This window comes from Limulus polyphemus, unplaced genomic scaffold (assembly GCF_000517525.1).
Source record: "Limulus polyphemus unplaced genomic scaffold, Limulus_polyphemus-2.1.2 Scaffold4125, whole genome shotgun sequence".
Lineage (NCBI taxonomy): Eukaryota > Metazoa > Arthropoda > Merostomata > Xiphosura > Limulidae > Limulus > Limulus polyphemus.
Window position 1 is genome coordinate 10,657 of NW_013669735.1, and position 15,764 is coordinate 26,420.

At 35.6% G+C, this 15,764-nt stretch overlaps 1 protein-coding gene and 1 long non-coding RNA gene across 2 annotated transcripts in view; one reads left to right on the forward strand and one right to left on the reverse strand.

Moving 5' to 3' along the window:
* Nucleotides 1-3,909: 3,909 nt before the first annotated feature.
* LOC106470627 (innexin inx1-like) lies at nt 3,910-5,007 on the reverse strand. The gene has a single exon (XM_013931191.1). It carries the CDS (start codon nt 5,005-5,007, stop codon nt 3,910-3,912), a length of 1,098 nt encoding a protein of 365 aa, XP_013786645.1.
* A 4,120-nt stretch (nt 5,008-9,127) lies between these two features.
* The window catches only part of LOC111088613, a 48,279-nt gene continuing 41,642 nt past the window's right edge, over nt 9,128-15,764 (forward strand). Inside the window, exon 1 of the long non-coding RNA XR_002613085.1 lies at nt 9,128-9,218. This is a non-coding gene — a long non-coding RNA (uncharacterized LOC111088613). The remainder of the gene's footprint in view (nt 9,219-15,764) is intronic.

A 15,764-nucleotide genomic window follows, 5' to 3' on the forward strand; every position in this document is an offset into this window, starting at 1 on the left:
ATATTTCGTACATCTAGTAGAAATCCAAACAGTGAATCTAAATCTAGTAAGCGAGAAAATCTTCCTGTTATTTCTGTAATCAAGCGATCAATAACATCCTATTATACGTGGCGTACGTTTTTTGAGGGGTGGTTAATGAAAGTGCTCCAAAACGCGACATTAATTTCTTGAAGATCTAATAATAACGTAAGCACGTGTCTTTCTGGGGTTATTCAATATCATTGAACGTATATGTTGGCGAGTTTAAATTTGTTACATCACGGCTGTAAAAAGGGAGCTCCAAAACGCAGTGTGTGGTTATTCTGGTTTTTATTTATTACGTAGTTTTAGAAGTGGACTCCTACATCATACATCCTCGACAGATTTTCATTAATTAATTATTTATTCATCTTGAAAATGAAGAAATAATGAAAAGATAACATAAATATAAAATCTGGTGTTTATTTCAAAATAACTGCAATAATAAGTACCGTACAACATTTTCACCTTTCAAGACTTTTATTTTACAAACCAAAAATCTCAAGATATATCACACCCCTGAAAGCTATATTTGGGGATTAATTCCCCACCCCCAGCTACTTGAAAACTTAATGTAGCTGAACTGTTATTTTAACTAAATATTAATAATTAGATCTTCAATGGCTCAGCTGTACCTCTTAAGGTTTATAATGCTAAAAATCGGGTTTAGATATCCGCGGTGTGCAGAGCACAAATAGCCCAGTGTGTTGCTTTGCTCTTAAAAAAAAAACCTTTCGAGCGCAAAGAACATCGATCTGAATACAGTTATTTAACAACAAATGTGTGAAAAAAATTCGAAATTTTCTCCAAGCTGACTCACTATAAAGCTTCTGATTGGTATATTTATAAACAACTTAATTGTGATTGGTTTGTGTATAAAGAAACTTAACTCTGGTTGGTATGCTTATAAAGAACCTGAGATCTAATTGATATTAGGCATTCTTTATCATAACCATTTATTTACATTCTGCAAGTTTCAATATTAGGCTTACTCGACACACCGCTAGATGGGGTATGTTAAGGGGATTTCAAAACTTGAGTAAAAATGTTTTATAAGAACACTTTATTAGCCTAATGACAAGCTCTAACAACAAAGACAAAATGTTTTCATCATGCATGTTAAAAAAATAGAAATAAAACTAATATATATATATATATCAAGAGAAAAAAAGAAACACCATCTTATTTTCATGTTTATAAATGTCAAAACCAAAGAATATAATTTCAAAATGATACTTCAGAAGTGTTAGTTTCTTCATGAAAAAGAAATAAGCCTTGGAAAGTTTCAAATCATTAAACAGATCTTCGTTAGCTCCGGTATAATCTTCTCAGCCTAGTGTTTGGATTAAGAATTAATCTAAACCTTCTAAGGTGGCTTAACCTTGAAATATATTAATTTAGAAAACTCACAGGATAATCCCGATAAAAGAAATAAGCCTTGGAAAGTTTCAAATCTTGATCATTAAACAGTTCATCGTTAGCTCCGGTATAATCTTCTCAGCCTAGTGTTTGGATTAAGAATTAATCTAAACCTTCTAAGGTGGCTTAACCTTGTAATATATTAATTTAGAAAACTCACAGGATAATCCCTATAAAAGAAATTAGTCTTGGAAAGTTTCAAATCTTGATCATTAAACAGTTCATCGTTAGCTCCGGTATAATCTTCTCAACCTAGTGTTTGGATTAAGAATTAATCTAAACCTTCTAAGGTGGCTTAACCTTGAAATATATTAATTTAGAAAACTCACAGGATAATCCCGATAAAAGAAATAAGCCTTGGAAAGTTTCAAATCTTGATCATTAAACAGATCTTCGTTAGCTCCGGTATAATCTTCTCAGCCTAGTGTTTGGATTAAGAATTAATCTAAACCTTCTAAGGTGGCTTAACCTTGTAATATATTAATTTAGAAAACTCACAGGATAATCCCGATCCAATATTTAGTGTAATTTTTTATCCTGGAATGATTTATAAATGAAAAGAATAAAAAGTGTCACTCCGCAAGTTAAAAAGTAAAGTATAAATAACGGTTTACAGTCAAATAAGATAAATTAAACATAACACACAGAACACGTCCTGTCATTTAAAGTATTATATACATCTATATAATTGTACTATATAATTGACCATTCCACAAGGTCTGGTTTCTAGTATTAGGTACATGTCTCTGTACGCCTCTACATGTACTGTAATTGACCATTCCACAAGGTCTGGTTTCTAGTATCAGGTACATGTTTCTGTACGTATCTACATGTACTGTAATTGACCATTCCACAAGGTCTGGTTTCTAGTATTAGGTACATGTTTCTGTACGTCTCTACATGCTACTGTAATTGACCATTCCACAAGGTCTGGTTTATAGTATTAGTACATGTTTCTGTACGTATCTACATGTACTGTAATTGACCATTCCACAAGGTCTGGTTTCTAGTATTAGGTACATGTTTCTGTACGCCTCTACGTGCACTGTAATTGACCATTCCACAAGGTCTGGTTTCTAGTATTAGTACATGTTTCTGTACGTCTCTACATGTACTGTAATTGACCATTCCACAAGGTCTGGTTTCTAGTATTAGGTACATGTCTCTGTACGTCTCTAGATGCACTGTAATTGATTATTCCACAAGGTCTGGTTTCTAGTATTAGGTACATGTTTCTGTACGTCTCTACGTGCACTGTAATTGACCATTCCACAAGGTCTGGTTTCTAGTATTAGGTACATGTTTCTGTACGTCTCTACGTGCACTGTAATTGCCCATTCCACAAAGGTCTGGTTTCTAGTATTAAGTACATGTTTTTGTACGACTCTACATGTACTGTAATTGAATATTGAATTCCTAAATGAAACACTGATAAAGAAAACACGTTCTGTCTTGGTGCTCACATACACTTTTACTGTGTTGTAATTAGGATATTATACAGTATGATATAAAATATTAAAAAAATACGTTTGTGTTCACGATGAAGATAGCGTTTGAGAAGCTTTGCGCTTAACAACAAAAGAAACGACCCAGTAGTGTGAAATGTGAATATAAAATTGTTTATATACACATTTCTACTAAGCTAAGCAACTGACTGTCATAACATATGATGTAACACGGGATCATCAGGACAGGTAGCCATGACATATGGTGTAACATGGGATGATCAGAACAGGTAGTCATGACATATGATGTAACATGGGATGATCAGGACAGGTAACCATGACATATGATGTAACATGGGATAATCAGGACAGGTAATCATGACATATGATGTAACATAGGATGATCAGGACAGGTAACCATGACATGATGTAACATGGGATGATCAGAACAGGTAGCTATGACATATGATGTAACATGGGATGATCAGAACAGGTAACCATGACATATGATGTAACATGGGATGATCAGAACAGGTAACCATAACATATGATGTAACATGGGATGATCAGAACGGGTAACCATGACATATGATGTAACATGGGATGATCAGAACAGGTTACCATGACATATGGTGTAACATGGGATGATCAGAACAGGTAACCATGACATATGATGTAACATGGGATGATCAGAACGGGTAACCATGACATATGATATAACATGGGATGATCAGAACAGGTTACCATGACATATGGTGTAACATGGGATGATCAGAACAGGTAACCATGACATATGATGTAACATGGGATGATCAGAACAGGTAACCATGACATATGATATAACATGGGATGATCAGAACAGGTTACCATGACATATGGTGTAACATGGGATGATTAGAACAGGTAACCATGACATGATGTAACATGGGATGATCAGAACAGGTTACCATGACATGATGTAACATGGGATGATCAGAACAGGTAACCATGACATATGATGTAACATGGGATGAAGAGGACAGTTAGTCTACACAACCAGGTTCTCTGTATCATCTTCTTGAGATCGGTTTATTTTCTTAGCCAGTTCTGACGTTACTTCTTGAATCACCACGGGGTCTACATTTTTTGCTACCATGTAGAGGAGAAACCAATCACCGACGTCGCTGTATCGAGAAATGTACTTAAGGTCGTTATGGGCAGCTAGGCGACATCTACCTATTAAGAAACGAGCCCGCAACCGTCTGAACACTAGAATAACGAAACGATTTATGAGGACCAACGTCGTTAATATGGCAAGAATGATGAACCAAAACCAAAGGAATATGTATATCTTCTCGTTGACGATGTTCAGAGGAAGGATACACAAGGCATCGTGCTTCTGGACATCCCCAGAAAATCCGAACTGGTGGAATCGACACTTGGTCATACGTGGAAAAACAAAGACCATCGGGTCAACTCTCTCCTCCTGGTTCATCTGCGCGAACTGTACAACTTTAATACCGTAGCTGAAAAATTCGTCATCCAAAAAAATATTCATGAGCCACATCTGACCGACGACATTTACGAGGCACAGGAATTCACAAAACACGTATTTAACAGCATACAATTTATGCGTTCCTTTGTGGCTTAACAAATAATTAGTTAATAGCTTTCTCTTTTTCTCGCGCTCCTCATCCGAAAGTACAGCTACGTGCATTCCGAGGGATACTGCGGTGATTAGACCGCCTTCCCATATTTTCCATATGTAATACGGCGCATAAAAAAGTAGTGCTTGGAGAAATAGGACAAAGCAAACCCATTGATAATACGCGTAGTATTTTTTCTCTCCCATTTTTGTATTGTCAATTCCCGGATGCGGAACATCAACACCAACGTTCTTTTTAAAAGCTTCCGGAATAGTAAATGTGGTGTGAATCCAACAGTAGGCATTCATGACGTCCTCCGGAATACCATCCGTCTGCAAGCAGGCGATAGCCTGGCCGACATATTGTTTAGCAGTAATCATAATGCTGAAGACCATGAGTAAAGTGGAAGTAAACATCCAGTGTAACCGAAATACAGCGTTGTCTATCACTTCCGGTCGTCGTTTGAGGAAATGTTTTAGGGTACCGAACAAATGTATCATTACGCTCCGAGTAAAGTAACTCTACTTGGTTATCTCTCAAGTTGATATTTTCTAGACAAATCCAGTTCCTCTTTTCACCTCCAAAGTGTTTCCATCTAGAAGATATTAAAAAACCAGTCTGGTATAACCTTGTCTTCAGATATTAAAAAACCAGTCTGGTATAACCTTGTCTTCAGATATTAAAAACCAGTCTGGTATAACCTTGTCTTCAGATATTAAAAAACCAGTCTGGTATAACCTTGTCTTCCTTCCCTATTGAGAATGAAAAAAAACACCATCGATTAAAAAGACAGAAAAACAACAACAACAACATTGGGGAAATTCTTGTTTATGATTACTATAAATAACTCTTCAGACATTAAATATTCAGTGAGGTTTTAAAATATTCTATTTAAACACAGAGAACCGAAATATTGAAAAACTAATAGCAAGAAATTGTTATAAAGACAAATTAACACCAGATGTATACCCCCTCCCATTTCACACTCCTATTAACTTGTCCAGAAGTGTGTGAAATATAGCATGTTAGACACCTCTGATTTCGGTATGTCTGCAGACTTACAACGCTGGAAACCGAGTTTCGATGCCCGTAGTGTGCAGAGCCCATTGTTTAGATTTGTGCTTAATTACAAAGGAACGAACTGCGATAAACAATTTAAAAGGAAAGTGGAAAAAAAAATCTGCACTTAATTTGTTCTATAGCAGGTTTTATAATATGTCACTTGTTCTAAGATCTTAAGCCTAAAATGTGGTTTTGGAAACCATATGTTCTACCATATCTACTGAAGGTCAGTACAAGACTTAACTGTTCATCATGACATTGTTGTATATTTAAAAATATTATAAAGCAGATGAAATCAGTACTGTTAAATTTATTTTACAGCTCTATTAGTCCAAAGTCACATTTCAAGTAGTTCACTAAAAATATGAGTGTGTACATGTAAAACTAACACATTATCACTATAAAATTATCACGTTATTACTGTAAAATTATCACATTATTACTGTAAAACTAACACATTATTACTGTAAGATTATCACGTTATTACTGTAAAACTAACACGTTTTTACTGTAAAATTACCACATTATTACTGTAAAACTAACACATTATCACTGTAAAATTATCACATTATTACTGTAAAACTAACACATTATTACTGTAAAACTAACACGTTTTTACTGTAAAATTACCACATTATTACTGTAAAACTAACACATTATCACTGTAAAATTATCACATTATTACTGTAAGATTATCACGTTATTACTGTAAAACTAACACGTTTTTACTGTAAAACTAACACGTTTTTACTGTAAAATTATCACATTAACACTGTAAAACTAACACATTATCACTGTAAAATTATCACATTATCACTGTAAAATTACCACACTATTACTGTAAAACTAACACGTTTTTACTGTAAAATTACCACATTATTACTGTAAAACTAACACATTATCACTGTAAAATTATCACATTATTACTGTAAGATTATCACGTTATTACTGTAAAACTAACACGTTTTTACTGTAAAATTACCACATTATTACTGTAAAACTAACACATTATCACTGTAAAATTATCACATTATTACTGCAAGATTATCACGTTATTACTGTAAAATTATCACATTATTACTGTAAAACTAACACATTATTACTGTAAGATTATCACGTTATTACTGTAAAACTAACACGTTTTTACTGTAAAATTATCACATTGTTACTATAAAATCATCACATTTTTACTTTAAAACTGACAAGTGTTTAGTGTAAACTAACTATTTTTTGGCCAATTACGTTAAACACTTTTTTTTTTAATCTTCGGATCTGCGCATGCGCTTTGCGACAATGTATGACATCATCCATATTTTCCCAGTAATATGTTGAAACTCAGTTCGGTTAATCGTCCTCGAGTTGAATTTATTTTAATGTTTTTCAAAGATAACTAAATTTCGTGACTAATGGTTCACATGAAAGGCTGTAATCAACACACTGGTTATTCTACAACTAAAATCGTTACTATTGAAACCGAACCGAAGCAAATGTTGGAAAGGTTCCATTTAAAATAGCAGGTAGTGCTAGCCTTAGTCTGTTGCCACGGTAACCTGGGTTTCGTTTCCTTTGGTCCTTGCGTTGAAATAAACAAACTTCAGAAAAACTGATACAGTTTTTATATACAAATATGTGCATGTATATATATATACACATCAAGTGAAGGATTTTTGTGACGAAAGGAATATTTTAAATAAAGTCACGTAGAAATGTAGCCTTTTAAAAGTCTTATCTCTTACAATTATTTTAAGAACACTACTATTTGTTACTAGAAAGATACTTTAATAAAACAACGCAAAATTAAATTGTCTTTCAACTAGCAGTAGTCAAACACCACTACTAGGAAGGTGTACTGCTAAACCAGTTCGGAATTCAGTTAGAAATACGCGTGAAAGCAAATGGAAAACGTGGTTTAACTAACAATAGATGTTTGAGACCTACACGATGATATACACAGCTGATAACGTAACTCCTCTTCTCCGGAGGACATAAGAATCATTCTAATTATACTTCAGTGGTTTAACTAACAATAGATGTTTGAGACCTACACGATGATATACACAGCTGATAACGTAACTCCTCTTCTCCGGAGGACATAAGAATCATTCTAATTATACTTCAGTGGTTTAACTAACAATAGATGTTTGAGACCTACACGATGATATACACAGCTGATAACGTAACTCCTCTTCTCCGGAGGACATAAGAATCATTCTAATTATACTTCAGTGGTTTAACTTTTACGTTCCTCTTGTTGGAAGTGGTTTAATCAGTACAGACAATAACGGAGGATTCTCCACCATTCGACAGTGCAATGCTGCCAAGGGGATCTTGTGGCCGAGGTTTGTTCACGACCTATTCCAGGAAGGAAGCGTTCAATGTTCCCCATGGAAACGGGGGGGGGGGTCGAGTAGTAGAGCGTTTACGACTGCAAATAGCTCCAGAACCAGTCCGGAACAATGCTATTATCCGCAATGTGAGGGCTATGGTTTATTACAGATAATGTATAAGAATTTGAAATCATAAATTCACGAGCTTTCTTTCAACCACACCTCATAATTAACGTTTGTTTTCGCCAGAAAGATGGCCGAAATAGCAGCAGTCTCATTCGACCTCAAATTGTCAACTTCATGTACAACGGACTTTACATTTGACTTCAAACTGTCAACTCCATGTACAACGGACTTTATGGTATTCAAAGTTGACACCTACGTATAGTTAAGATGTGTAGTGTACACTAACCTCACTTTTATAGTTAAGATGTTTAGTTTACACTACACATCTTAACTATAAAAGTGAGGTTAGTTTACACTACACATCTTAACTGTAAAAGTGAGGTTAGTTTACACTACCCTCACTTTTACAGTTAAGATGTGTAGTGTAAACTAACCTCACTTTTACAGTTAAGATGTGTAGTGTAAACTAACCTCACTTTTATAGTTAGGATGTGTAGCGTAAACTAACCTCACTTTTATAGTTAAGATGTGTAGTGTAAACTAACAAACTACAACGGAACAAGTAGTTGACAAAACTAGCTTAAACTCGTGCATTAAACTTAGATAATTTGTGGAAAACACTTAGTTGTAAGTTAGTCCGATCGATATTTTTCAGTTGTTTATAGTAACTAAAATAAAATCTCACGCTCTAAGCCAATGAAATGGAAAGTTCTGTGCAACGAGCTCAAACTACTGAGCATGCGCATAGTAGAAACGTTCCCCGCGCATTAATTATTTTTCACTTAAATACGTTTCTCACGCTAGAATGTATTGTTTCGACTAAGAAAAAATGTCGGAAAAAAATTAGAAAGGTTTACTTGATACGAAAGCACGCGCTAGCATTTGAACGTAAGCAACGTCTGCCTTGAATAAAGGAAAAAAAATAACACTAACCTTTTTGGTAATGTAAATCCTGCCTTCTTTCGAGCTCAGATGAATTCGTCTGATTCACATGTTTGTAAACGCGTCATATACCAGGATAAAAGACGTGTTTCCACGAATGTTTTATTAAACTTGTTTCAATTATCAAAGTAAAGAAAAACCCGTGAAACAGAGTTAAACCGTTTTTCTCTAATAATACCAAGTTTCCCTTTCGCACGTGCACTTTCAGGGTTAAAAGAAACGAAATGAAGCTGTAGGATGACGAGATGAAAGAGGTAAGGGAACGTTTCAAGTAAACGACGTTTCGACGCTTTTCCTCACTATTCTAATGTGAGACTTTGAGATGTTTTTTTTGCGCTTTCTGCGAAATTTGTAAATAGCCCCTGATGTGTAAGGGGTTTCTCGTCCCCTGATAATACCAGCTTTTCTTGGCTGTCTTTAGCAGGAAAGTTTATATACCATGTGAAGGGAATAGCGACTGTAAATCATAAAAAAAAAGTAATACCGTGTTTTTGATGTTTTAGTTATAATTTACAAATTTCTTAGCCCAATCACAAATAGCCATTACTAAACGTACCGGTATCTACCAAGACATGACGAACTAATCGGGCTCATTATGGGCTATGTCCGCTGTGCCCACCAGTAGGAATCGAACGACAAATTACATATCTACGCACTTACGTTTGAATCACCGGGATTGGACGAGGTTTGTTAGTTTGTTTTATTGTAAGCGTAAAATTGCAACAATGGGCTATCTGCTCCGTGTTCACCGGCAGGGATCGAACCCCCATATTATAAGTCCTCGAGCTTACCTTTCAGCCATTGAGGAGGGGATTAGTGGAGAAGGTAATTTGAATATTAAAAGTCATTTTGTTCGTTCTGACAGCTGACAAAAAATAGATAAATTAAACGAACACAATAAATAAAAGATGGTTTACAAAAATATAAATTTCTAAGTAAAACTTCGAAGTGTCTGGCTGAAAACGAAGCGAATCGTTCGATGAGTTTCTCCACTCCATCTGTCACAGTTGTTTTATTTTTTAGACCCTGATTAACGAAACTAGTTTCGGTAAAAAAAAAAAAATGTCTAGTTTTCAATTTCATCTCCCTTTCTGTTACACGAGCGATGAAGTTGAGCAGTTTTGTTGACATTCTGAAATATCCTCTCTCCACCGTGGTTACTATAGTTACACTAAAATAGCAATCTCGTGCAATCATTTTAAAAGTTCCGCTATAGATCTGACAAAAAGCGTTTCTCTTGTAACGTCATTATTCTCCCCCCCCCCCCGATAACTTTCATGTTGTTGTTAAGCGCAGAGCTACACAATGGGCTATCTGTGCGGTGCCCACAACGAGTATCGAAACTCCATAGTGCAAGTTGTACTGCCTGTTAACAGTAGATCAATTACTGCTTAAACATTTTATCATTAAGGTCTTGCTAAAATCCGGGGTTTGATTTCCCTGTGAGGGGACAGAGCGTAGATAGCCCACCTTGCAGTTTTGTGCTAAAAAAGAAACACTTCATTTAGTAGAGTATTCTGTAGAACTATGAAACAGGAGAAATGGTCAATACGTGTCATTATCTCTTATCCTATCAAAGTCCAGTTCTGTGATGAATAAAACAAAAACAAAACCTTTCCGAAAACTTAACGAAAAAGGACAAGTAGCACAAGTAACACTAGTTTGTGTGTGTCCTTCGCGGGAATATTTTAGGCAGTTTTTGTTTTCCAGTTGCTGTTTTTTTATACCCAGAGCTGTAGCTGAAAAAGAAAAACGTTTACACCAACACGCTGTTAAACCTTCTATAAACAACACGTGAATAGAAATGCAGTTTGAACCTAATGTATTTCGGTTTTTGAATTTCACTCAAAGCTACTCGATCGCTAGCCGTCCCTAATTTAGCAGTGATACACTACAGGGAAGGTAATTAGTCAACCCCACCCACCGCCAACTCTCTGGCTGCTCTTTTACCAACGAATAGTGAGATTGGCCGTCACATTGTAACGGTGACGGTATTCGAACCTGCGACCCGCAGGTTGCAAGTGGAGTGTCTTAACCACCAAATCATGCTAGGCCATGTGAGATAAGAATACATTCATTTGACCCGACTGCGTTAGCTTAGAAATAAATAAATAACACGAATTAAACAAAGCAGCCTAAAGATAAACAGAAAACAAAGAAACATGAACAAACAGCACAACATTGCGATAAACAAACAAAAGATAAAGATAAACAGAAGGTAATGTAAAGCGATCAAAGGTCACAGCTTAGCAACAAATAAAGCAACATAATCAAGCAGTACAAACTGGTTATAAACAAAAAATAAGTAACACGAATGAAGGTACAAACTATTGATAAATAATAACGCAACATTGAGGAAACAGTGTAGCTCAATGATGAACAAAGAATATCTGGAAATAAACAAGGCAACATCTAACAATGAACGAACAATACTCATAATTAAACAATGAACAACTAATATTTAACACACGTAAATACATTTAAAGATAGAAGGGATGGAGACAAAGTACCCTAACCATGTTTTATGTAAATAATATTTAGGTTAAACATCTAAAAAATATGAAGTAATATAATAAGTCAGCTACAATATATCTAAACAATACACTCAAAGTAACGTGTGCGCACTGCTATAAAAAAAAGTCAGGTGAAAAAAAAATAAACAATTTAAATGTGTTTCTTGTATTCTACCGCTAAAAGAAAGTAGTCCGTTTTCATTTTAATACAGTACATCAGTAAAACGTGTTTGTTTGTGTATAAATACTCCGTTACATTTGCATAAACGTCTATTTTTCAGCCATGTAAACATATTGAATACAAAAAGTAGTTTGGTTTCATAATTTATTATGGAGCTTAGAGACTGGTAAGGACTAAAAAAAAAGTGATTTAAAAATAGAATATTCTTTAAACCAATGAGCTGCCTCGCGCATGACTTCAAAGCTAGATTGGCATACACGCCAAGGGGTTATGTTACGTCAGTCCATATACAGCAACGTCATTTGTATTGAATTAAGTTACACGCATATTGAATACATGTTTATCCGAACAGTCCCGATTGATAAATATTATCCGAAGAGTCCCGATTGATAAATATTATGATACTTCTACTACATATATATAGTTTATTTTTTGTTCCTTACTTTTCTTATATATCTCTTTAGTTTATCTACTTTTTTCCACATATTTAGTACCTTATTTATATTTCTGTGTCACTCTTAACCTACACACGAGACTACGGTTGCGCGACACACACACACAAAAACTGTCCTGAAAAGTATTTCATTAATTTTGTAACGCCTTATGTATTGAACAATCTTTCAGGTTCCATGCTACCCTTAGGCTTAGGTCCTCCAGTGGGGCAGCGCTAAGTTCACGGACTTACAACGCTAATATTTGGTGTTTGATTCCCAGCGGTGGACACAGCAGATAGCCGAATGGGGCTTTGCTCTAAAACAAACAAAAACGTCACCCTTAGAACCACTTCTTCTAACGTCTAATGGCCATGATTACGATTTATTGTTCGAAATCACATTTCCCATAGTAACAACATACTGTGAAATACGATGAAGTCAATATTAGATCACACATCTTGACAAACCCAGACACACTTAAGAAAGCCAAAGGCATAAAATCCAATGGTGCTAGGAGCTATTTCTAACTTCATTGCAGCTTTTAGGGTCAAAGGGTTCTCCTTCGTTCTTTACTTTACAAATAAAGGCATTACACCCTGTTTGCTTGGGCACAGTTTCGGAGGCGTCCGAAACGCTCTGATTTGTGAGTTTTCTTTCTTCCACAATGAGCATTCAAAGTTTTATTTTTTTTTAATTGTACGGATATCATTTGCTGGAAATACTATGTCCTGTTACAGGAGCGTCCGGTCGAATGATCAAGAATTCGCTGTGAACCAGAGTTACAAATTCTAAATATGTTTTCCATGCATCTTCAGAGATACGCCACTAAAATATGCATATCGTTCCTACAAGGTGCGAATCTCTGTGCAATACAAAAAATCCCTTCAAATATTAAACAAATAATAATACATGTTAGTTCTACCTATGTGACACTATATTAGTCTGTACAATACATTGAGTTTTGTCCTCAAGTATCAATATGTTTTTTCCACACAACAACTTTCCATGTGATGTTATAGGTGGTTTTCTCTTCGTATAATACGTTTTTTACATTCGAGTCTGTAATTTTATACTGCAGGTGGCTTCTAGAAAATGACAGGTTTCGTTTAATCCTCATTTCGTCATACGACAGCCTGCAATATCATACCAAACACGACTTGTAGAAAATAACTGTTTTCGTCTTAATGTAATACTTTTTTCTACGAACGACAGACCCACTGAGGTAATTTATGTAACTGGTAAAAAGTAACCGGTTTCATCTTAATGTGATACTTTTTCTACGAACGACAGACCCACTGAGGTAATTTATGTTAATGGTATAAAGTAACCGGTTTCATCTTCATGTAGTACGTTCTCTATTAGTACTACAGTCCATAATGTAATACTTCAAGTGAATAGTAGAAAGTAGCCGGTTTCATCTTCATGTAGTACGTTCTCTATGTACGACGGTCCCCAATGTGATACTGCATTTGAATATTAGAAAGTAACCGGTTTCATCTCCATGTAATACGTTCTCTATGTACGACAGCCATCAATGTAATACTTCAAGTGAATATTAGAAAGTAACCGGTTTCATTTCCATGTAGGACGTTCTCTGTGTACGACGGTCCCCAATGTGATATTGCATTTGAATATTAGAAAGTAACCGGTTTCATCTCCATGTAATACGTTCTCTATTTGTACTACAGTCCATAATGTAATACTTCAAGTGAATATTAGAAAGTAACCGGTTTCATATCCATGTAGTATGTTCTCTGTGTGCGACGGTCCCCAATGTGATACTGCGTTTGAATATTAGAAAGTAACCGGTTTCATTTCCATGTAATACATTCTCTGTGTGATACTGTATTTGAATATTAGAAAGTAACCGGTTTCATCTCCATGTAATACGTTCTCTGTGTCCGACGGTCCCCAATGTGATACTGCATTTGAATATTAGAAAGTAACCGGTTTCATTTCCATGTTGTACATTCTCTGTGCACGACGGTCCTCAATGTGATACTGCATTTGAATAATAAAAAGTAACCGGTTTCATCTCCATGTAGTACATTTTTTATTCACAGTACATTCGATAAACAACTTTTCTTCCTTAAGAAGAAATTCACAAGAGAAAAGATTGCATTAATCCCAAATTAAGCAGTTAAATCTTTAACTAATATTACGACTTTTGTCAGAAATTTCCACTTTTACAAGATGGCGCTACCGGTCCGGCAAATATAAACATGGAATCCTCAAGTTGCTACTAACAACCAAGTTCTTATCCAACCTGATATTTTACTAATTGTGTCGAGTCGCAGTCCAATTTTAAATTTATTGACACGTAAATTCATTACTTCTTACTGTAAATATAATCTATCGTGCTTATGTGTGCGTGCGTGTTAGCATCCATCACCCAGAGTTGGTCGTATGATTACTTTCATTTTTTGGTATGGAAACTAGGAACTGTCCGACGTTCTACAAGAGCTATTCTGTTTTAGGATTTTTCCCCGAGAAGGGGATATAAAAACACTCTGAAATAGGGTACGTTTCCACTTTTTTTATAGACTTCTGACGTCGAATATAAAAACACAAGTACTTAATCAGTTAAATTAGTCAATTATTACCTTCCACAAAGTAGGGTATGGAATTAGCATCTAACGAGGTCAAAAGAAAGAAAGAAGGTAGGGGAACATTATCTAACATTGTCCTTGAAGGAGAACATTATCTAACATTGTCCTTGAAGGAGAACATTACCTGACATTGTCCTTGAAGGGAACATTACCTAACATTGTCCTTGAAGGGGAACATTGCCTAACAATGTCCTTGAAGGGGAACATTATCTAACATTGTCCTTGAAGGGAACATTACCTAACATTGTCCTTGAAGGGAACATTACCTAACATTGTCCTTGAAGGGGAACATTATCTAACATTGTCCTTGAAGGGAACCTAACATTGTCCTTGAAGGGAACATTACCTAACATTGTCCTTGAAGGGGAACATTATCTAACATTGTCCTTGAAGGAGAACATTACCCAACAATGTCCTTGAAGGGAACATTGTCCTTGAAGGGAACATTACCCAACATTGTCCTTGAAGGGGAACATTATCTAACATTGTCCTTGAAGGGGAACATTATCTAACATTGTCCTTGAAGGGGAACGTTACCTAACAATGTCCTTGAAGGGAACCTAACATTGTCCTTGAAGGGGAACCTAACATTGTCCTTGAAGGGGAACATTACCCAACATTGTCCTTGAAGGGAACATTATCTAACATTGTCCTTGAAGGGAACATTACCCAACATTGTCCTTGAAGGGAACCTAACATTGTCCTTGAAGGGGAACATTATCCCAACATTGTCCTTGAAGGGAACATTACCCAACATTGTCCTTGAAGGGAACCTAACATTGTCCTTGAAGGGAACATTATCTAACATTGTCCTTGAAGGAGAACATTATCTAACATTGTCCTTGAAGGGGAACATTATCTAACATTGTCCTTGAAGGGGAACATTATCTAACATTGTCCTTGAAGGGAACCTAACATTGTCCTTGAAGGGAACATTACCTAACATTGTCCTTGAAGGGGAACATTATCTAACATTGTCCTTGAAGGGAACATTACCTAACATTGTCCTTGAAGGGAACATTACCCAACATTGTCCTTGAAGGAGAACATTACCTAACATTGG

Bases quoted from the DNA above. Each gene is read 5' to 3' on its own strand.
- LOC106470627 (XM_013931191.1), bottom strand. From the start codon at position 5,007: ATGATACATTTGTTCGGTACCCTAAAACATTTCCTCAAACGACGACCG.